General features: G+C 54.2%; 1 protein-coding gene across 1 annotated transcript in view; it reads right to left on the reverse strand.

Moving 5' to 3' along the window:
* The window catches only part of LOC140453867 (uncharacterized), a 55,640-nt gene extending 33,758 nt beyond the window's left edge, over nucleotides 1–21,882 (reverse strand). The window contains exons 1-4 of the mRNA XM_072548728.1: nucleotides 21,819–21,882; nucleotides 18,822–18,880; nucleotides 10,044–10,164; nucleotides 274–392 (exon numbers count right to left, since the gene is read on the reverse strand). Of these exons, the coding sequence (XP_072404829.1) occupies nucleotides 274–392; nucleotides 10,044–10,127 (203 nt within the window). The 5' untranslated portion in view covers nucleotides 10,128–10,164; nucleotides 18,822–18,880; nucleotides 21,819–21,882. The remainder of the gene's footprint in view (nucleotides 1–273; nucleotides 393–10,043; nucleotides 10,165–18,821; nucleotides 18,881–21,818) is intronic.
* Nucleotides 21,883–24,114: the final 2,232 nt, after the last annotated feature.

Here is a 24,114-nt window from a genome sequence, read left to right on the forward strand (position 1 = left end):
GTCAGTGCTGAGGGAGTGGGCCCTGTCGGAGGGTCAGTGCTGAGGGAGTGGGCCCTGTCGGGGGGTCAGTGCTGAGGGAGTGGGCCCTGTCGGGGGGTCAGTGCTGAGGGAGTGGGCCCTGTCGGGGGGTCAGTGCTGAGGGAGTGGGCCCTGTCGGGGGGTCAGTGCTGAGGGAGTGGGCCCTGTCGGGGGGTCAGTGCTGAGGGAGTGGGCCCTGTCGGGGGGTCAGTGCTGAGGGAGTGGGTACACTGATTCCGGGATAAGGACACATACCTGAGGTAGAGGAGGATCTCACTGGGAACGAGGTCGAGTATGGTGTCCACGTGATCCTGCAGTGCCTGGGGGTCATAGGCGTCGAGTGCAGACGTGAGCTGTTCAGCTACACAGACGAACTAGGAGAGACCGAGACACAAGGTCAGTGACCCTGGAACCAGTATAACCCTGGGTAGGCCCGTTACCCTCCGACCGACCCGGACACAACTCCCCAACCCACTCAGGCTGCCAGGGCAGCAGACGCCTCTCTGCGCCCCTGCACCAGGAAGGGCGTGGGTCGGCATGGACGGGGGCGGGCTGAATGGCCTCTTTGAGGTGGACTTCTCAGATCCTTGAGGTAAGGATCCAGGATCCAGCGCAGGGTAAAGCTCCCTCTACACTGTCCCCCATCACACACTCCTAGGACAGGGACAGCACGTGGTTAGATACAGAGTAAAGCTCCCTCTACACTGTCCCCCATCAAACACTCCCAGGGACGGGGACAGCACGGGGTTAGATACAGAGTAAAGCTCCCTCTACACTGTCCCCCATCAAACACTCCCAGGGACGGGGACAGCACGGGGTTAGATACAGAGTAAAAATCCCTCTACACTGTCCCCCATCAAACACTCCCAGGGACGGGGACAGCACGGGTTAGATACAGAGTAAAGCTCCCTCTACACTGTCCACCATCAAACACTCCCAGGGACGGGGACAGCACAGGGTTAGATACAGAGTAAAGCTCCCTCTACACTCTACCCCCATCAAACACTCCCACGACAGGGACAGCACGGGGTTAGATACAGAGTAAAGCATCCTCTACACTGTCCCCCCCATCACACACCCCCAGGACAGGGACAGCACGGGGTTAGATACAGAGTAAAGCTCCCTCTACACTGTTTCCCATCAAACACGCCCAGGGACAGGGACAGCACGGGGTTAGATACAGAGAAAAGCTCCCTCTACACTGACCACCCCATCAAACACTCCCAGGGCAGGCCCAGCACAGGGTTAGATACAGAGTAAAGCTCCCTCTACACTGTCCCCCCCATCAAACACTCCCAGGGACAGGGACAGCACAGGATTAGATACAGAGTAAAGCTCCCTCTACACTGTCCCCCCATCAAACACTCCCAGGGACAGGGACAGCACGGGGTTAGATACAGAGTAAAGCACCCTCTACACTGGCCCCCCCATCAAACACTCCCAGGGACAGGGACAGCATGGGGTTAGATACAGAGTAAAGCTTCCTCTACACTGTCCCCCCCATCAAACACTCCCAGGGACAGGGACAGCACGGGGTTAGATACAGAGTAAAGATTCCTCTACACTGTCCCCCCCATCAAACACTCCCAGGGACAGGGACAGCACGGGGTTAGATACAGAGTAAAGCTCACTCTACACTGTCACCCCCCATCAAACACTCCCAGGGACAGGGACAGCACGGGGTTAGATACAGAGGAAAGCTCTCTCTACACTGTCGCCCCATCAAACACTCCCAGGGACAGGGACAGCACGGGGTTAGATACAGAGTAAAGCTCTCTCTACACTGTCCCCCCATCAAACACTCCCAGGGCAGGGCCAGCACGGGGTTAGATACAGAGTAAAGCTCACTCTACACTGTCACCCCATCAAACACTCCCAGGGACAGGGCCAGCACGGGGTTAGATACAGAGTAAAGCTCTCTCTACACTGTCCCCCCATCAAACACCCCCAGGGACAGGCCCAGCACGGGGTTAGATACAGAGTAAAGCTCACTCTACACTGTCCCCACATCAAACACTCCCAGGACAGGGACAGCACGGGGTTAGATACAGAGTAAAGCTCCCTCTACACTGTCCCCCATCAAACACTCCCAGGGACAGGGACAGCACGGGGTTAGATACAGAGTAAAGCTCTCTCTACACTGTCGCCCCATCAAACACTCCCAGGGACAGCACAGGGTTGGACAAAGAGTAAAGCTCCCTCTACACTGTCCCACCATCAAACACTCCCAGGACAGGGACAGCACAGGGTTGGACAAAGAGTAAAGCCCCCTCTACACTGTCCCACCATCAAACACTCCCAGGGACAGGGACAGCACGGGGTTAGATACAGAGTAAAGCTCCCTCTACACTGTCCCCCCATCAAACACCCCCGGGACAGGGACAGCACAGGGTTGGACAAAGAGTAAAGCTCCCTCTACACTGTCCCCCATCAAACACACCCAGGGACAGGGCCAGCACAGGATTAGATACAGAGTAAAGCTCGCTCTACACTGTCCCCCCATCAAACACTCCCAGGGACAGGGACTGCACGGGGTTGGATACAGAGTAAAGCTCCCTCTACACTGTCCCCCCATTAAACACTCCCAGGGCAGGGCCAGCACAGGGTTAGATACAGAGTAAAGCTCACTCTACACTGTCCCCCATCAAACACTCCCAGGACAGGGACAGCACGGGGTTAAATACAGAGTAAAGCTCACTCTACACTGTCACCCCCCATCAAACACTCCCAGGGACAGGGACAGCACGGGGTTAGATACAGAGTAAAGCTCTCTCTACACTGTCGCCCCATCAAACACTCCCAGGGACAGCACAGGGTTGGACAAAGAGTAAAGCTCCCTCTACACTGTCCCACCATCAAACACTCCCAGGACAGGGACAGCACAGGGTTGGACAAAGAGTAAAGCCCCCTCTACACTGTCCCCCCATCAAACACCCCCGGGACAGGGACAGCACAGGGTTGGACAAAGAGTAAAGCTCCCTCTACACTGTCCCACCATCAAACACTCCCAGGGACAGGGACAGCACGGGGTTAGATACAGAGTAAAGCTCCCTCTACACTGTCCCCCATCAAACACACCCAGGGACAGGGCCAGCACAGGATTAGATACAGAGTAAAGCTCGCTCTACACTGTCCCCCCATCAAACACTCCCAGGGACAGGGACTGCACGGGGTTGGATACAGAGTAAAGCTCCCTCTACACTGTCCCCCCATTAAACACTCCCAGGGCAGGGCCAGCACAGGGTTAGATACAGAGTAAAGCTCCCTCTACACTTTCCCCCATCAAACACTCCCAGGACAGGGACAGCACGGGGTTAGATACAGAGTAAAGCTCCCTCTACACTGTCCCCCATCAAACACTCCCAGGGACAGGGACAGCACAGGGTTAGATACAGAGTAAAGCTCCCTCTACACTGTCCCCCCATCAAACACTCCCAGGGACAGGGACAGCACGGGGTTAGATACAGAGTAAAGCTCCCTCTACACTGTCCCCCATCAAACACTCCCAGGGACAGGGACAGCACGGGGTTAGATACAGAGTAAAGCTCGCTCTACACTGTCCCCCCCATCAAACACTCCCAGGGACAGGGACTGCACGGGGTTAGATACAGCGTAAAGCTCCCTCTACACTGTCCCCCCCATCAAACACTCCTAGGGACAGGGACAGTACGGGGTTAGATACAGAGTAAAGCTCCCTCTACACTGTCCCCCATCAAACACTCCCAGGGACAGGGACAGTACGGGGTTGAATACAGAGTAAAGCTTCCTCTACACTGTCCACCCCATCAAACACTCCCAGGGCAGGCCCAGCACAGGGTTAGATACAGAGTAAAGCTCCCTCTACACTGTCCCCCCATCAAACACTCCCAGGGACAGGGACAGCACGGGGTTAGATACAGAGTAAAGCTTCCTCTACACTGTCCCCCCCATCAAACACTCCCAGGGACAGGGACAGCACGGGGTTAGATACAGAGTAAAGCTCACTCTACACTGTCACCCCCCATCAAACACTCCCAGGGACAGGGACAGCACAAGATTAGATACAGAGTAAAGCTTCCTCTACACTGTCCCCCATCAAACACTCCCAGGGACAGGGACAGCACGGGGTTAGATACAGAGTAAAGCTCCCTCTACACTGTCACCCCCCATCAAACACTCCCAGGGACAGGCACAGCACGGGGTTAGATACAGAGTAAAGCTCCCTCTACACTGTCCCCCATCAAACACCCCCAGGGACAGGGACAGTACGGGGTTAGATACAGAGTAAAGCTCACTCTACACTGTCACCCCATCAAACACCCCCAGGGACAGGGACAGTACGGGGTTAGATACAGAGTAAAGCTCCCTCTACACTGTCCCCACATCACACACTCCCAGGGACAGGGACAGCACGGGGTTAGATACAGAGTAAAGCTCCCTCTACACTGTCCCCCCATCAAACACTCCCAGGGACAGCACAGGGTTAGATACAGAGTAAAGCTCACTCTACACTGTCCCACCATCAAACACTCCCAGGGACAGGGACAGCACAGGATTAGATACAGAGTAAAGCTCACTCTACACTGTCCCCCCATCACACACTCCCAGGGCAGGGACAGCACGGGGTTAGATACAGAGTAAAGCTCCCTCTACACTGTCCCACCATCAAACACTCCCAGGGACAGGGACAGCACAGGGTTAGATACAGAGTAAAGCTCACTCTACACTGTCCCCCCATCACACACTCCCAGGGACAGGGACAGCACGGGGTTAGATACAGAGTAAAGCACCCTCTACACTGTCCCCCCATCACACACTCCCAGGGCAGGGACAGCACGGGGTTAGATACAGAGTAAAGCTCCCTCTACACTGTCCCACCATCAAACACTCCCAGGGACAGGGACAGCACAGGATTAGATACAGAGTAAAGCTTCCTCTACACTGTCCCCCCATCACACACTCCCAGGGACAGGGACAGCACGGGGTTAGATACAGAGTAAAGCTCACTCTACACTGTCCCCCCATCAAACACTCCCAGGGACAGGGACAGCACGGGGTTAGATACAGAGTAAAGCTCCCTCTACACTGTCCCCCATCAAACACTCCCAGGGACAGGGACAGCACGGGGTTAGATACAGAGTAAAGCTCCCTCTACACTGTGCCCCCCATCAAACACTCCCAGGGACAGGGACTGCACGGGGTTAGATACAGCGTAAAGCTCCCTCTACACTGTCCCCCATCAAACACACCCAGGGACAGGGACAGTACGGGGTTAGATACAGAGTAAAGCTCCCTCTACAGTGTCCCCCCCATCAAACACTCCCAGGGACAGGGACAGCACGGGGTTAGATACAGAGTAAAGCTCCCTTTACACTGTCGCCCCATCAAACACTCCCAGGGACAGCACAGGGTTGGACAAAGAGTAAAGCCCCCTCTACTCTGTCCCCCCATTAAACACTCCCAGGGCAGGGCCAGCACAGGGTTAGATACAGAGTAAAGCTCCCTCTACACTGTCCCCCCATCAAACACTCCCAGGACAGGGACAGCACGGGGTTAGATACAGAGTAAAGCTGCCTCTACACTGTCCCCCATCAAACACTCCCAGGGACAGGGACAGCACGGGGTTAGATACAGAGTAAAGCTCCCTCTACACTGTCCCCCCATCAAACACTCCCAGGGACAGGGACAGCACGGGGTTAGATACAGAGTAAAGCTCCCTCTACACTGTCCCCCCATCAAACACTCCCAGGGACAGGGACAGCACGGGGTTAGATACAGAGTAAAGCTTTCTCTACACTGTCCCCCATCAAACACTCCCAGGGACAGGGACAGCATGGGGTTAGATACAGGGTAAAGCTCCCTCTACACTGTCCCCCATCAAACACTCCCAGGGACAGGGACAGCACGGGGTTAGATACAGAGTAAAGCTCTCTCTACACTGTCCCCACATCAAACACTCCCAGGGACAGCACAGGGTTGGACAAAGAGTAAAGCTCCCTCTACACTGTCCCACCATCAAACACTCCCAGGGACAGGGACAGCACTGGGTTAGATACAGAGTAAAGCTTTCTCTACACTGTCCCCCATCAAACACTCCCAGGGACAGGGACAGCACGGGGTTAGATACAGAGTAAAGCTCACTCTACACTGTCACCCCCCATCAAACACTCCCAGGGACAGGGACAGCACGGGGTTAGATACAGAGTAAAGCTCCCTCTACACTGTCCCCCCATCAAACACTCCCAGGGACAGCACAGGGTTGGACAAAGAGTAAAGCTCCCTCTACACTGTCCCACCATCAAACACTCCCAGGGACAGGGACAGCACAGGATTAGATACAGAGTAAAGCTCACTCTACACTGTCCCCCCATCACACACTCCCAGGGCAGGGACAGCACGGGGTTAGATACAGAGTAAAGCTCCCTCTACACTGTCCCACCATCAAACACTCCCAGGGACAGGGACAGCACAGGATTAGATACAGAGTAAAGCTTCCTCTACACTGTCCCCCCATCACACACTCCCAGGGACAGGGACAGCACGGGGTTAGATACAGAGTAAAGCTCACTCTACACTGTCCCCCCATCACACACTCCCAGGGCAGGGACAGCACGGGGTTAGATACAGAGTAAAGCTCCCTCTACACTGTCCCACCATCAAACACTCCCAGGGACAGGGACAGCACAGGATTAGATTCAGAGTAAAGCTTCCTCTACACTGTCCCCCCATCACACACTCCCAGGGACAGGGACAGCACGGGGTTAGATACAGAGTAAAGCTCACTCTACACTGTCCCCCCATCAAACACTCCCAGGGACAGGGACAGCACGGGGTTAGATACAGAGTAAAGCTCCCTCTACACTGTCCCCCATCAAACACTCCCAGGGACAGGGACAGCACGGGGTTAGATACAGAGTAAAGCTTCCTCTACACTGTGCCCCCCATCAAACACTCCCAGGGACAGGGACAGCACGGGGTTAGATACAGAGTAAAGCTCACTCTACACTGTCCCCCCATCAAACACTCCCAGGGACAGGGACAGCACGGGGTTAGATACAGAGTAAAGCTCCCTCTACACTGTCCCCCATCAAACACTCCCAGGGACAGGGACAGCACGGGGTTAGATACAGAGTAAAGCTCCCTCTACAGTGTCCCCCCCATCAAACACTCCCAGGGACAGGGACAGCACGGGGTTAGATACAGAGTAAAGCTCCCTTTACACTGTCGCCCCATCAAACACTCCCAGGGACAGCACAGGGTTGGACAAAGAGTAAAGCCCCCTCTACTCTGTCCCCCCATTAAACACTCCCAGGGCAGGGCCAGCACAGGGTTAGATACAGAGTAAAGCTCACTCTACACTGTCACCCCCCATCAAACACTCCCAGGGACAGGGACAGCACGGGGTTAGATACAGAGTAAAGCTCCCTCTACACTGTCCCCCATCAAACACTCCCAGGGACAGGGACAGCACAGGATTAGATACAGAGTAAAGCTCACTCTACACTGTCCCCCCATCACACACTCCCAGGGACAGGGACAGCACGGGGTTAGATACAGAGTAAAGCTCACTCTACACTGTCCCCCCATCACACACTCCCAGGGCAGGGACAGCACGGGGTTAGATACAGAGTAAAGCTCCCTCTACACTGTCCCACCATCAAACACTCCCAGGGACAGGGACAGCACAGGATTAGATACAGAGTAAAGCTTCCTCTACACTGTCCCCCCATCACACACTCCCAGGGACAGGGACAGCACGGGGTTAGTACAGAGTAAAGCTCACTCTACACTGTCCCCCCATCAAACACTCCCAGGGACAGGGACAGCACGGGGTTAGATACAGAGTAAAGCTCCCTCTACACTGTCCCCCATCAAACACTCCCAGGGACAGGGACAGCACGGGGTTAGATACAGAGTAAAGCTTCCTCTACACTGTGCCCCCCATCAAACACTCCCAGGGACAGGGACAGCACGGGGTTAGATACAGAGTAAAGCTCACTCTACACTGTCCCCCCATCAAACACTCCCAGGGACAGGGACAGCACGGGGTTCGATACAGAGTAAAGCTCCCTCTACACTGTCCCCCATCAAACACTCCCAGGGACAGGGACAGCACGGGGTTAGATACAGAGTAAAGCTTCCTCTACACTGTGCCCCCCATCAAACACTCCCAGGGACAGGGACTGCACGGGGTTAGATACAGCGTAAAGCTCCCTCTACACTGTCCCCATCAAACACTCCCAGGGACAGGGACAGTACGGGGTTAGATACAGAGTAAAGCTCCCTCTACAGTGTCCCCCCCATCAAACACTCCCAGGGACAGGGACAGCACGGGGTTAGATACAGAGTAAAGCTCCCTTTACACTGTCCCCCCATCAAACACTCCCAGGGACAGGGACAGCACAGGGTTAGATACAGAGTAAAGCTCACTCTACACTGTCCCCCATCAAACACTCCCAGGGACAGGGACAGCACGGGGTTAGATACAGAGTAAAGCTCTCTCTACACTGTCCCCCATCAAACACTCCCAGAGACAGGGACAGCACGGGGTTAGATACAGAGTAAAGCTTCCTCTACACTATCCCCCATCAAACACTCCCAGGGACAGGGACAGCACAGGGTTAGATACAGAATAAAGCTCCCTCTACACTGTCCCCCCATCAAACACTCCCAGGGACACGGACAGCACGGGGTTAGGTACAGAGTAAAGCTCCCCCTACAATGTCCCCCATCAAACACTCCCAGGACAGGGACAGCACGGGGTTAGATACAGAGTAAAGCTCTCTCTACACTGTCACCCCCCATCAAACACTCCCAGGGACAGGGACAGCACGGGGTTAGATACAGAGGAAAGCTCTCTCTACACTGTCGCCCCATCAAACACTCCCAGGGACAGCACAGGGTTGGACAAAGAGTAAAGCCCCCTCTACTCTGTCCCCCCATTAAACACTCCCAGGGCAGGGCCAGCACGGGGTTAGATACAGAGTAAAGCTCCCTCTACACTGTCCCCCCATCAAACACTCCCAGGACAGGGACAGCACGGGGTTAGATACAGAGTAAAGCTGCCTCTACACTGTCCCCCATCAAACACTCCCAGGGACAGGGACAGCACGGGGTTAGATACAGAGTAAAGCTCCCTCTACACTGTCCCCCCATCAAACACTCCCAGGGACAGGGACAGCACGGGGTTAGATACAGAGTAAAGCTCCCTCTACACTGTCCCCCCATCAAACACTCCCAGGGACAGGGACAGCACGGGGTTAGATACAGAGTAAAGCTTTCTCTACACTGTCCCCCATCAAACACTCCCAGGGACAGGGACAGCACGGGGTTAGATACAGAGTAAAGCTCCCTCTACACTGTCCCCCCCATCAAACACTCCCAGGGACAGGGACTGCACGGGGTTAGATACAGCGTAAAGCTCCCTCTACACTGTCCCCCCTATCAAACACTCCCAGGACAGGGACAGCACGGGGTTAGATACAGAGTAAAGCTCCCTCTACACTGTCCCCCCATCAAACACTCCCAGGGACAGGGACAGCACAGGGTTAGATACAGAGTAAAGCTTCCTCTACACTGTCCCCCCATCAAACACTCCCAGAGACAGGGACAGCACAGGGTTAGATACAGAGTAAAGCTGCCTCTACACTGTCCCCCATCAAACACTCCCAGGGACAGGGACAGTACGGGGTTGAATACAGAGTAAAGCTCCCTCTACAGTGTCCCCCATCAAACACTCCCAGGGACAGGGACAGCACGGGGTTAGATACAGAGTAAAGCTCACTCTACACTGTCCCCCCATCAAACACTCCCAGAGACAGGGACAGCACAGGGTTAGATACAGAGTAAAGCTCCCTCTACACTGTCCCCCCCATCGCACACTCCCAGGGACAGGGACAGGGACAGTACGGGGTTAGATACAGAGTAAAGCTCCCTCTACACTGTCCCCCCCATCGCACACTCCCAGGGACAGGGACAGGGACAGTACGGGGTTAGATACAGAGCCGAATCCGCGGTGGTTGATTGCTGTCTGTCTGAGTGAGTACCTGAGACCTTGATAACCAGGCCGTGACATTGCCCAGGCCCCTAGTCATGTTCACCGCTGAGCTGCCTGCGTACTGTTCCAACATCTCACAGGTTAACCCACCAACCAACGAGCCAAGCTGCCTGTGGGAAGTTAACACAGGGAACTCAGGGCACGTCATTGGGAAGACAATCCAGGAGAGAGAGAGGGAGGGAGAGCGAGGGCGAGAGAGGGAGGGAGAGCGAGGGAGAGGAGAGAGGGGGAGTGAGGGAGAGGGAAAGGGAGAAAGAGAGAGAGGGTCATTGAGGGAGAGGGAGACAGAGACACAGATAGGGGTAGAGAGAGACAGACAGACAGAGAGACAGAGTGAGGGAGAGTAAGAGAGAGAGGGGAAGAACAAGAGAGAGAGAGAAAGAGAGACAGACAGACTGGAATGGGGAGGTGGGGGGAGATTGAGAGAGAGAGAGAGACAGAGGATGGGGGAGGAGAGAGGGGTTGAGAGAGAGATAGGGAGAGAGAGAGAGAGAGAGAGAAAGACAGAGAGAGAGAGAGAGAGAGGCAGAGAGAGAGACAGAGAGAGAGAGACAGAGAGAGGGAGAGACAGAGAGAGAGACAGAGAGAGTCAGAGAGAGAGAGGGAGAGAGAGAGAGAGACAGAGACAGAGAGACAGAGGGTAGGGGAGGAGAGAGAGGGGTTGAGAGAGAGATAGGGAGAGTGAGAGAGAGAGAGAAAGACAGAGAGAGAGACAGAGAGAGAGAGAGAGAGGCAGAGAGAGAGACAGAGAGAGAGACAGAGAGAGAGAGAGAGAGGCAGAGAGAGAGACAGAGAGAAAGAGAGAGAGACAGAGAGAGGGAGAGACAGAGAGAGAGACAGAGAGAGTCAGAGAGAGAGACAGAGAGAGAGAGGGAGAGAGAGAGAGAGAAACAGAGAGAGAGAGGGAGAGAGAGAGAGAGAGAGACAGAGAGAGACAGAGAGAGAGGGTAAGGGAGAGGAAGAGACAGAGAGAGAGAGACAGAGAGAGAGAGAGACAGAGAGAGAGAGACACACAGAGAGAGAGGCAGAGAGAGAGAGAGAGATAGAGAGAGGGAGAGAGAGAGAGAGAGAGACAGAGGGTGGGGGCGGAGAGAGAGGGGTTGAGAGAGAGATAGGGAGAGAGAGAGAGAGAAAGTGAGAGAGGGAGAGACAGAGAGAGAGAGAGACAGAGAGAGGGAGAGAGAGAGAGAGAGACAGAGGGTGGGGGAGGAGAGAGAGGGGTTGAGAGAGAGATAGGGAGAGAGAGAGAGGGAGAAAGTGAGAGAGGGAGAGACAGAGAGAGAGAGACAGAGAGAGAGAGACAGAAGGTGGGGGAGGAGAGAGAGGGGTTGAGAGAGAGATAGGGAGAGAGAGAGAGGGAGAAAGTGAGAGAGGGAGAGAGAGACAGAGAGAGGGAGAGAGCGAGAGAGAGACAGAGAGAGAGAGAGAGAGGCAGAGACAGAGAGAGAGAGAGAGAGAGAGAGGCTGTCTGCCTTATGAACTTGGTCAGTTCAGACTAATACCTGCAGTTAAACCATCTGCCTGTTCCAGAATCCTGCCTCCTGCTGGTGTATATGTGCAAGCTCCCCCCCCCCCCCCCAGTTCCCAACGACCTAACAGAGGGCCATAAAACCATCGGTGGCAGAGATAGGGTTAATGGTCAGTGAGTTTTCCCTCAGGTGGGGGGTTTCAAAACTAGGGACACGGTTTTAAAGTGAGAGGAGAGAGGTTTAAACAAATTACGAGGGACTTCTTTTCCACACAGGGAGGTTAGTGTGTGAAGGTGTGGGGACAGTAACGACATCTCAATGACATTTGGGTAAGTACACAGATAGGAAAGGTTTAGAGGGATACAGGCCAGGACGAGAATTGAAGACTTAAGGGTAAGGTCCTAGGGAGTGTTGCTGAACAAAGAGACCTTGGAGTGCAGGTTCATAGCTCCTTGAAAGTGGAGTCGCGGGTAGATAGGATAGTGAAGAAGGCGTTTGGTATGCTTTCCTTTATTGGTCAGTGTATTGAGTACAGGAGTTGGGAGGTCATGTTGTGGCTGTACAGGACATTGGTTAGGGCCACTGTTGGAATATTGCGTGTAATTCTGGTCTCCTTCCTATCGGAAAGATGTTGTGAAACTTGAAGGGGTTCAGAAAAGATTTACAAGGATGTTGCCATGGTTGGAGGATCTGAGCTACAGGGAGAGGCTGAACAGGCTGGGGCTGTTTTCCCTGGAGCGTCAGAGGCTGAGGGGTGACCTTATAGAGGTTTATAAAATCATGAGGGATATGGATAGGATAAATAGACAAAGTCTTTTCCCTGGGGTCGGGGAGTCTAGAACTAGAGGGGCATAGGTTTAGGGTGAGAGGGGAAAGATATAAAAGAGACCTAAGGGGCAACTTTTTCACGCAGAGGGTGGTACGTGTATGGAATGAGCTGCCAGAGGATGTGGTGGAGGCTGGTACAATGACAACATTTAAGAGACGTTTGGATGGGTATATGAATGGGAAAGGTTTGGAGGGATATGGGCCGGGTGCTGGCAGGTGGGACTAGATTGGGTTGGGGTATCTGGGTCAGCATGGACGGGTTGGACTGAAGGGTCTGTTTCCGTGCTGTACATCTCTATGACTCTATGATTCTGCTACTCTCAGAGTAAAGGAACTCCCTCTGCCATCTGTCCTCTATCTATCACCCCTCGATTTAAAGCTATGTTCCCTCGTGTTAGTCTTCACCATCTGAGGGAAAAGGCTCTCACTCTCCAAACTATCATAACCCTCTGATGATCTTATCCATCTCGATGAAGTCACCTTCTCTCCAACGAAAACAGCCTCAGTTCCCTCAGCCTTTCCTCGTAAGACCTTCCCTTCCCTACCAGGCAACATCCCGGTAAATCTCCTCCGAACCCTTTCCAAAGCTTCCCCCATCCTTCCTGTAATGCGGTGACCAGAACTGTACGCAATTCTCCCAAGCGCGGCCGCACCAGAGTTTTCTAACAGCTGCAGCATGACCTCGTGGTTCCGAAACTTACTCCCTTTACCAACAAACACCAACACACCGTATACCTCCTAAACAATCCGATCAATCTGGGTGGCAAAGTTCAGGGAACTGTGTGCCTGGATACCAAGATCTCTCTGCTCATCCACACGGCCAAGAATCTCACCGTTAGCCCAGTACTCTGCATTCCGATTACTCTGACCAAAGTGAATCACCTCACACCGTCCCTCATTAAACTCCACTTGCCACCTCTCAGCCCAGCTCTGCAGCTTATCCATGTCCCTCTGAGACCGACAACATCCTTCGGCACTATCCACCGACCTTAGTGTCGTCTGCACATTTACTAACCCACCCTTCTACACTCTCATCCAGGTCGTTTATAAAAAATGACCAACAGCAGTGGACCCAACTCTGACCCTTGCGGCACCCCACTTAGTAACTGGACTCCAGTATGAACGTTCCCCATCAAGGATTGTTCAATATATCATTTCAGTTGGATGACACTGTAATCTTTTGCATTAAATTCTGTGTCTTATGGCCCTGTTCCAAAACAGCGCTCTGAAAGCTAGTGCTTCCAAATAAACCTGTTGGACTATAACCCCCTCGTCTACCTGTAATGCAAACTTTAAAGAATTATGTATCTGAATCCCTATTGGCCCTCTTTAGGGAGGTTTTGTTAATATAATCCCTACAGTGTGAAAACACACCCTTCAGCCCAACATGTTCACACCCTCAGAAGTGGAAAAAGGCCAAACCTATTTCCCTACACTACAATTCGATATTTATCCCTGCCTAATCCACCCTAACCTGCACATCCCTGGACACTATGGGACAATTTCCCACGGCCAACCCACCCTAACCTGCACATCCCTGGGCACTATGGGATAATTTCCCATGGCCAACCCACCCTAAACTGCACATCCCTGGACACTATGGGACAATTTCCCATGGCCAATCCACCCTAACCTGCACATCCCTGGGCACTATGGGATAATTTCCCATGGCCAACCCACCCTAACACGCACATCCCTGGGCACTATGGGACAATTTCCCACGGCCAATCCACCCTAACCTGCACATCCCTGGGCACTATGGGATAATTTCCCATGGCCAACCCACCCTAACCTGCACATCCCTGGGCACTATGGGATAATTTCCCATGGCCAACCCACCCTAACCTGCACATCCCTGGGCACTATGGGACAATTTCCCATGGCCAACCCACCCTAACCTGCACATCCATGGACACTATGGGACAATTTCCCATGGTCAATCCACCCTAACCTGTACATCCCTGGGCACCATGGGACAATTTCCCACGGCCAATCCACCCTAACCTGTACATCCCTGGGCACTATGGGACAATTTCCCATGGCCAATCCACCCTAACCTGCACATCCCTGGGCACTATGGGACAATTTCCCATGGCCAATCCACCCTAACCTGTACATCCCTGGGCACTATGGGACAAATTCCCATGGCCAATCCACCCTAACCTGCACATCCCTGGGCACTATGGGACAATTTCCCACGGCCAATCCACCCTAACCTGTACATCCCTGGGCACTATGGGACAATTTCCCACGGCCAATCTACCCTAAACTGCACATCCCTGGGCACTATGGGACAATTTCCCACAGCCAATCCACCCTAACCTGTACATCCCTGGGCACTATGAGACAATTTCCCATGGCCAATCCACCCTAACCTGCACATCCCTGGGCACTATGAGACAATTTCCCATGACCAATCCACCCTAACCTGCACATCCCTGGGCACTATGGGACAATTTCCCATGGCCAATCTACCCTAACCTGCACATCCCTGGGCACTATGGGACAATTTCCCACGGCCAATCCACCCTAACCTGTACATCCCTGGGCACTATGAGACAATTTCCCATGGCCAATCCACCCTAACCTGCACATCCCTGGGCACTATGGGACAATTTCCCATGGCCAATCCACCCTAACCTGCACATCCCTGGGCACTATGGGACAATTTCCCATGGCCAATCCACCCTAACCTGCACATCCCTGGACACTATGGGACAATTTCCCATGGCCAACCCACCCTAATCTGTGCATCCCTGGACACTATGGGACAATTTCCCATGGCCAATCCACCCTAACCTGAACATCCATGGTCACTATGGGACAATTTCCCATGGCCAATCCACCCTAACCTGCACACCCCTGGGCACTATGGGACAATTTCCCACGGCCAATCCACCCTAACCTGTACATCCCTGGGCACTATGGGACAATTTCCCACGGCCAATCCACCCTAACCTGCACATCCCTGGTCACTAAGGGACAATTTCCCATGGCCAATCCACCCTAACCTGTACATCCCTGGGCACTATGGGACAATTTCCCATGGCCAATCCACCCTAACCTGCACATCCCTGGGCACTATGGGACAATTTCCCACGGCCAATCCACCCTAACCTGTACATCCCTGGGCACTATGGGACAATTTCCCACGGCCAATCTACCCTAACCTGCACATCCCTGGGCACTATGGGACAATTTCCCACGGCCAATCCACCCTAACCTGTACATCCCTGGGCACTATGAGACAATTTCCCATGGCCAATGCACCCTAACCTGCACATCCCTGGGCACTATGGGACAATTTCCCATGGCCAATCTACCCTAACCTGCACATCCCTGGGCACTATGAGACAATTTCCCATGGCCAATGCACCCTAACCTGCACATCCCTGGGCACTATGAGACAATTTCCCATGGCCAATCCACCCTAACCTGCACATCCCTGGGCACTATGGGACAATTTCCCACGGCCAATCCACCCTAACCTGTACATCCCTGGGCACTATGGGACAATTTCCCACGGCCAATCTACCCTAAACTGCACATCCCTGGGCACTATGGGACAATTTCCCACGGCCAATCCACCCTAACCTGTACATCCCTGGGCACTATGAGACAATTTCCCATGGCCAATCCACCCTAACCTGCACATCCCTGGGCACTATGAGACAATTTCCCATGACCAATCCACCCTAACCTGCACATCCCTGGGCACTATGGGACAATTTCCCATGGCCAATCTACCCTAACCTGCACATCCCTGGGCACTATGGGACAATTTCCCACGGCCAATCCACCCTAACCTGTACATCCCTGGGCACTATGAGACAATTTCCCATGGCCAATCCACCCTAACCTGCACATCCCTGGGCACTATGGGACAATTTCCCATGGCCAATCCACCCTAACCTGCACATCCCTGGGCACTATGGGACAATTTCCCATGGCCAATCCACCCTAACCTGCACATCCCTGGACACTATGGGACAATTTCCCATGGCCAACCCACCCTAATCTGTGCATCCCTGGACACTATGGGACAATTTCCCATGGCCAATCCACCCTAACCTGAACATCCATGGTCACTATGGGACAATTTCCCATGGCCAATCCACCCTAACCTGCACACCCCTGGGCACTATGGGACAATTTCCCACGGCCAATCCACCCTAACCTGTACATCCCTGGGCACTATGGGACAATTTCCCACGGCCAATCCACCCTAACCTGCACATCCCTGGTCACTAAGGGACAATTTCCCATGGCCAATCCACCCTAACCTGTACATCCCTGGGCACTATGGGACAATTTCCCATGGCCAATCCACCCTAACCTGCACATCCCTGGGCACTATGGGACAATTTCCCACGGCCAATCCACCCTAACCTGTACATCCCTGGGCACTATGGGACAATTTCCCACGGCCAATCTACCCTAACCTGCACATCCCTGGGCACTATGGGACAATTTCCCACGGCCAATCCACCCTAACCTGTACATCCCTGGGCACTATGAGACAATTTCCCATGGCCAATGCACCCTAACCTGCACATCCCTGGGCACTATGAGACAATTTCCCATGACCAATCCACCCTAACCTGCACATCCCTGGGCACTATGGGACAATTTCCCATGGCCAATCCACCCTAACCTGTACATCCCTGGACACTATGGGACAATTCCCCATGGCCAATCCACCCTAACCTGCACATCCCTGGGCACTATGGGACAATTCCCCATGGCCAATCCACCCTAACCTGCACATCCCTGGGCACTATGGGACAATTTCCCATGGCCAATCCAGCATAACCTACACATTCCTGGGCACTATGGGACAATTTCCCATGGCCAATCCAGCATAACCTACACATTCCTGGGCACTATGGGACAATTTCCCATGGCCAATCCACCCTAACCTGCACATCCCTGGGCACTATGGGACAATTTCCCATGGCCAATCCACCCTAACCTGCACATCCCTGGGCGCTATGGGACAATTTCCCATGGCCAATCCACCCTAACCTGCACATCCCTGGGCACTATGGGACAATTTCCCATGGCCAATCCAGCATAACCTACACATTCCTGGGCACTATGGGACAATTTCCCATGGCCAATCCAGCATAACCTACACATTCCTGGGCACTATGGGACAATTTCCCATGGCCAATCCACCATAACCTTCACATCTTTGGACTGTGTGTGTGTGTGTGTGTGAGTGTGAGAGTGTGTGCGTGAGTGTGTATGTGTATGTGTGCGTGTGAGCGTGTATGTGAGTTTGTGTGTGTGTGAGTGTGTAAATGTGTGTGTCAGAGAGAGCGTGATTGTGTGTCTGAGAGGATGTGCATGTGAGTGTGTGTCAGAGAGAGAGTGAGTGTGTGTGCGTGTGTGTGAGAGAGGGTGATTGAGTGTGTGCGTGAGTGTGTGTGAGTGTGAGTGAGTGAGTGTATGTAGAAAATGGAGCACCCAGTGGAAACCCACACAGGCACGGGGAGTACTCCACACAGACAGTCACCCGAGGGGGGAATCGAACCCGGGACCCTGGCACTGTGGGGCAGCCGTGCTAACCACTGAGACACCGTGCTGTCCCACACAAAGGAGGAGTAACTTCTTGTGGACTGATCTTTTGACCTGTTTAAACAGAGCTTGTCAGTCTTAATGTGGATTGGAAGGGGAGGGCAACATAACTGACATTGACCTCGAGTTCACTGACACACAGGGATTGACATCGAATCACACAGACTCAGACAGACTGACAGACACAGACACAGACACAGACACACGCACTCTTTCACACACACACACACTCTTTCACACACACACTCACATACATACACACACTCTTTCACACACACACACACGCACTCTTTCACACCCACACACACACACTCTTTCACACACACGCACGCACATATATATACACACGCACTCTTTCACACACACACTCACACACTGAAACACAAGCACACACACACACACGCACTCTTTCACACACACACTCACACACTGAAACACAAGCACACACACACACACGCACTCTTTCACACACACACTCACACATGCGTGCGCATATACACATGCACTCTTTCACACACAGACTCACACATGCACGCGCATATACACACACGCTCCTTCACACACACACACAGACACACACACACAGACACACTCTCACACACACACAAACAGACACACTCACACAAACACACACAGACACACACACACACAGACACACTCTCACACAGACACACACACACACACACACACAGACACACACACACAGACACACACACGCTCTCTCACACAGACAGACATACACACACACACAGACACACACACACAGACACACTCTCACACACACACAGACACACTCTCACACAGACACAGACACACAGACAGACACACACACACACACAGACACACACACACACACATACACACACACACACAGACACACACATCTTTACCCCAGTTCGTCAGCTGGAATTGTCTCATTCTTGAGGAGAACATCACAAAGGAGGAGTGCCTAGATGGAGTGGGGGAGAGAGAGAGAGAGAGAGAGAGTGAGACAGAAATGTTTCGACTCACAGCTAGACAGACTTCCGAGATCCTAATCAGTTCCTGCTTCTGATAAGATTTAAAATCAGTATTCTTTACTGTCATCTTTAAGTAGAGGGTCAGTACATTCTGTACAGGAGTTGGGAGGTCATGTTGTGGCTGTACAGGACATTGGTTAGGGCCACTGTTGGAATATTGTGTGCAATTCTGGTCTCCTTCCTATCGGAAAGATGTTGTGAAACTTGAAAGGGTTCAGAAAAGATTTATAAGGATGTTTCCAGGGTTGGAGGGTTTGAGCTACAGGGAGAGGCTGAACAGGCTGGGGCTGTTTTCCCTGGAGTGTCGGAGGCTGAGGGGTGACCTTATAGAGGTTTATAAAATCATGAGGGGAATGGATAGGGTAAATAGACAAAGTCTTTTCCCTGGGGTCGGGGAGTCCAGAACTAGAGGGGCATAGGTTTAGGGTGAGAGGGGAAAGATATAAAAGAGACCTAAGGGACAACTTTTTCACCCAGAGGGTGGTACGTGTATGGAATGAGCTGCCAGAGGAAGTGGTGGAGGCTGGTACAATTACAACATTTAAGAGGCATTTGGATGGGTATATGAATAGGAAGGGTTTGGAGGGATATGGGCCGGGTGCTGGCAGGTGGGACAGGACTAGTTTAGGGTGTATGGTCGGCACGGACGGGTTGTTTCCATGCTCTAGGACTGGAGGAAGTTTGAATTTCTATCGTAATGTAGCCCAGATCCACAGAGATAACGCCCACCTTATAACTGCCATCAACTGGAAAGTTTTGGTGACCGAACCTGGTGTTAGAGACACTGAACCATTTGAGTCAGTTCGGCTTTTTAGAATCAGGTATCTGCAACCTTATGAAACCTTAAATTATCCGACGACACAGGTGAACATATGAGTGTAGACCCGGGTGGGGAGAACCGCACTGACCTGGGCATGCGAACAAACCCTTCAGCTTGTGTCTATGGAGCTGGAGAACACCAAACAGATAGACCTTCCTCAAATGTGTTTGTAATTGCTCTGTCACTTCAGGTCAGAACAGGCCCCTGTTGGTTTTCATTACCCGTTTGAGTCAACTTTGTTTCAGCCTCTATTGGCGAATTCCGGAATTGCTCAACCTTCTGCTGTTCCCGGGAATGGAAACGGAGGTCGAGAAATGTTACAGGCGAACGCAGAGCAGTAACTGTTGCACTTTAGTGAAGCCGCTACGTTGGGTTGGGATATCTGGGTCGGCATGGACGGGTTGGACCGAAGGGTCTGTTTCCATGCGGGACATCTCTATGACGAGGACTCAATGATTAAGCGAGAGGGCAGATTGACCTCGAGCATGGAAGGTTTGAGTGAGAGTCAGCGAATCCCAACAGTGTGGGAGCAGGCCATTCAGCCCATTGAGCGCACGACAGCCCGCTGAAGAGTATCCCAACCAGAGTCAAGCCCTGTCCTATCCCACGAATTCCCCACAGTCAATCCACCCTAACCTGCACATCCCTGGGCACTATGGGACAATTCCCCATGGCCAATCCACCCTGACCTGCACATCCCTGGGCACTATGGGACAATTTCCTATGGCCAATCCACCCTAACCTGTACATCCCTGGACACTATGGGACAATTCCCCATGGCCAATCCACCCTAACCTGCACATCCCTGGGCACTATGGGACAATTTCCCACGGCCAACCCACCCTAACCCGCACATCCCTGGGCACTATGGGACAATTTCCCATGGCCAATCCACCCTAACCTGCACATCCCTGGGCACTATGTGACAGTTTCCCATGGCCAACCCACCCTAACCTGCACATCCCTGGGCACTATGGGACAAGTTCCAATGGCCAACCCACCCTAACCTGCACATCCCTGGGCACTATGGGACAATTTCCCATGGCCAATCACCCTGACCTGCACATCCTTGGGCACTATGGGACAATTTCCCATGGCCAATCCACCCTAACCCGCACATCCCTGGGCACTATGGGACAATTTCCCACGGCCAATCCACCCTGACCTGCACATCCCTGGGCACTATGGGACAATTTCCCACGGCCAATCCACCCTAACCTGCACATCCCTGGGCACTATGGGACAATTTCCCACGGCCAATCCACCCGAACCGAACCTGCACATGCCTGGACACTATGGGACAATTTCCCATGGCCAATCCACCCTAACCTGTACATCTTTGGACTGTGGGAGGAAACCGGAGCACCCGGAGGAAACCCACGCAGACACGGGGGCAGAATGTGCAAACTCCACACAGTCAGTCGCCTGAGGGGGGAATCGAACCTGGCTCCCTGGCACCGTGAGGCAGCAGTGCTAACCACTGCGACACCATGCTGCCCATCATATAGCTATAAAGAAAGGCTAGCTATGCTGGGATGTTTCTTGGTGCAGCGCAGGATATTGACAGACGACCTAATGGAGGTATATATAATAACGAGGGGGGTAGACATGGTAAGAGTGTTTTTGCCGAGCGTATGGGGAGAATTCAAGATGAGGAAGCACATTTGTAAAACCAGAGGGGAAAGTGATTTAAGAATGACACAAGCGGCAATTTTTGGGTGGTTCGTGTGTGGAGTGAACTTGCAGAGGGAGGGGTGGATGTAGGGACAGTTCCAATGTTTACAAGATATTTGGATCAGAACATAAATAGGAAAGGGTTGGAGGGAAATAGGCCAGGGGGGCAGGCAGGCGGGACGGGTAAAGTTTGGGAAGACTGTTGGAATGGATTTGACGACCTGTTTCCACGAGTATGAGTCCGTGACAACGCAACTCCGATTCTCAGAGGCAATGGCGCGAAACGACCCGATCGAACCGCTGAAGTAAACGTCGGAGAATTGCAGAGATTCACCACGAGGCGTCAGAGTTAGGGGACAGCCAACGCCACTTACCTGACCCTTGTTCCACTCGGTGCCCTTCACCTGCTCCAGGTCAGTAATGTTGGCCTTCGCAATGCAGGAGGTTGGGAGTCGTTCCTTGCGGAGAGCTCATACGGCGCTGGCTCAAACACACGCCTGGTCACGAGCAGGTTAGGGAGGGAGTGACGGGGGCGGGGGGGGGGGAAGGGTCAGGGTTCCCCAGAAGCTGAGGGGATCGGAAATCCGCTCAGCATCTCACATCCACCCGATCTGGAAGGGAGACCCTTCAACTACTGTAACTCCCCAACACACTGGTGCCAAGTCACCCCCTCCAGCCCCCGACACCCCCTCCCTATCTCTGTCACCCCCTCCAGCCCCGACACCCCCTCCCTATCTCTGTCACCCCCCTCCATCACCCCTACACCCCCTCCCTTCCTGTCCCCCCCTCCACCCCTACACCCCCTCCCTATCTCTGTCACTCCCTCCAGCCCCTACACCCCCCCCCTCCCTATCACAGTCACCCCTACATCCTCACCCCCTCCCTATCCTCAGCTCCCACACCCCCTCCCTATCCCTGTCCCCCCTCCAACCCCCTACCCCCTATCCCTGTCCCCCCCCTCCATCCCCCTACACCCCCTCCTATCCGTCCACCCCCTCCAGCCCCTACACCCCCCTCCCTATCTCTGTCACCCCCTCCAGACCCTACACCCCCTCCCTATCTCTGTCACACCCTCCATCCCCCTACACCCCCCTCCCTCTCTGTCCCCCCCTCCACCCCTACACCCCTCCTACCGCACCCTCTAGCCCCTACACCCCCTCCCTATCTCTGCACCCCCCTCCCCTCACCCCTCCCTATCCTGTCACCCCCCTCCAGCCTACACCCCCTCCTCTCACTCCCTCAACCCCTCCACCCTACACCTGCCCTCCCCTCAGCTCCCTGTCACCCCTCTCCAGTCCCCTACACCCCTCCCTATCTCTGTCACCCTCCCATCCTCCTGACACCCCCTCCCAGCTCCTACACCCCCCTCCCTATCCCCTGTCACCCTCCCTCCCTAACCCCTCCTGTCACCCCCTCCAGCCCCTACACCCCCTCCCTATCCCTGTCACCCCCTCAACCTCCCTCCAGCCCCTACACCCCCTCCTCCCTCATCTCCTGTACCCCCCTCCAGCCCCTACACCCTCCTCCCTATCCCTGTCACCCCCCTATCCCTACACCCCTCCAACCCCTCCCTATCTCTGTCACCCCCTCCAGCCCCTACACCCCTCCCTATCTCTCTCACCCCCCTCCAGCCCCTACACCCCTCCCTATCCCTCCTCCCTATCCCGTCACGCCCCTCCTCACCTCCCCTACACCCCTCTCCCTATCTCTGTCACTCCCCTCCAGCCCCCTACACCCCCTCCCTATCCCTGTCACCCCCTCCAGCCCCTACACCCCCTCCCTATCTCTGTCACCCCCCTCCAGTCCCCTACACCCCTCTCCCTATCTCTGTCCACCCCCTCCAGCCCCTACACCCCCCTCCCTATCCTCTGTCCCCCCCCCTCCAGCCCCTTCACCCCCTCCCTATCTCTGTCCCCCCTCCAGCCCCTACACCCCCTCCTATCTCTGTCCCCCCCCCTCCAGCCCCCTTCCCCCCTCCCTATCTCTGTCCCCCCCTCCAGCCCCTACACCCCCTCCCTATCTCTGTCACCCTCCTCCATCCCCCTACACCCCCTCCCTATCTCTGTCACCCTCCTCCATCCCCCTACACCCCTCCCTATCTCTGTCCCCCCCCCCTCCAGCCCCTTCCCCCCTCCCTATCCCTGTCCCCCCCCCCCCCCAGCCCCGTGCGATGGGAGGGGGCCCTCCCCACCACTCACCGTCATGACGATCGTCTCTTTCTGTAAGGCGGTCATTTTATCGGCGTGTTCCTCGAGTCCTCCCTTGGCAGCCTGGAGCAACTCCTCTGAGCCCATATCCTGGAGATGTTTCGAGGAGACTCCCCCAATCAGGTTATCCAACCCCAGCAGATCAGTACTGGACGTTAGCTGTGGGCCGGGGAGTGAGAGTCACCAAGGGATCAAGGTGAGGGGACAGTTCACCCTGGGCCCAGCAATCAGCCAACCTGCACCATGCTGCTCATCCCCCCACTCCCCGTTGGGACCGAGTCCCCCCCATTCTCCCCCCCCACTCCCCGTGGGGAGTGAGTCCCCCATTCTCCCCCCCCCACTCCCCGTGGGGAGCGAGTCCCCCATTCTCCCCTCACTCCCCGTGGGAGTGAGTCCCCCATTCTCCCCCCCCACTCCCCGTGGGAGCAAGTCCCCCATTCTCTCCCCCCACTCCCCGTGGGAG

This window comes from Chiloscyllium punctatum, chromosome 28 (assembly GCF_047496795.1).
Source record: "Chiloscyllium punctatum isolate Juve2018m chromosome 28, sChiPun1.3, whole genome shotgun sequence".
In the NCBI taxonomy this organism is placed as follows: Eukaryota; Metazoa; Chordata; class Chondrichthyes; order Orectolobiformes; family Hemiscylliidae; genus Chiloscyllium; species Chiloscyllium punctatum.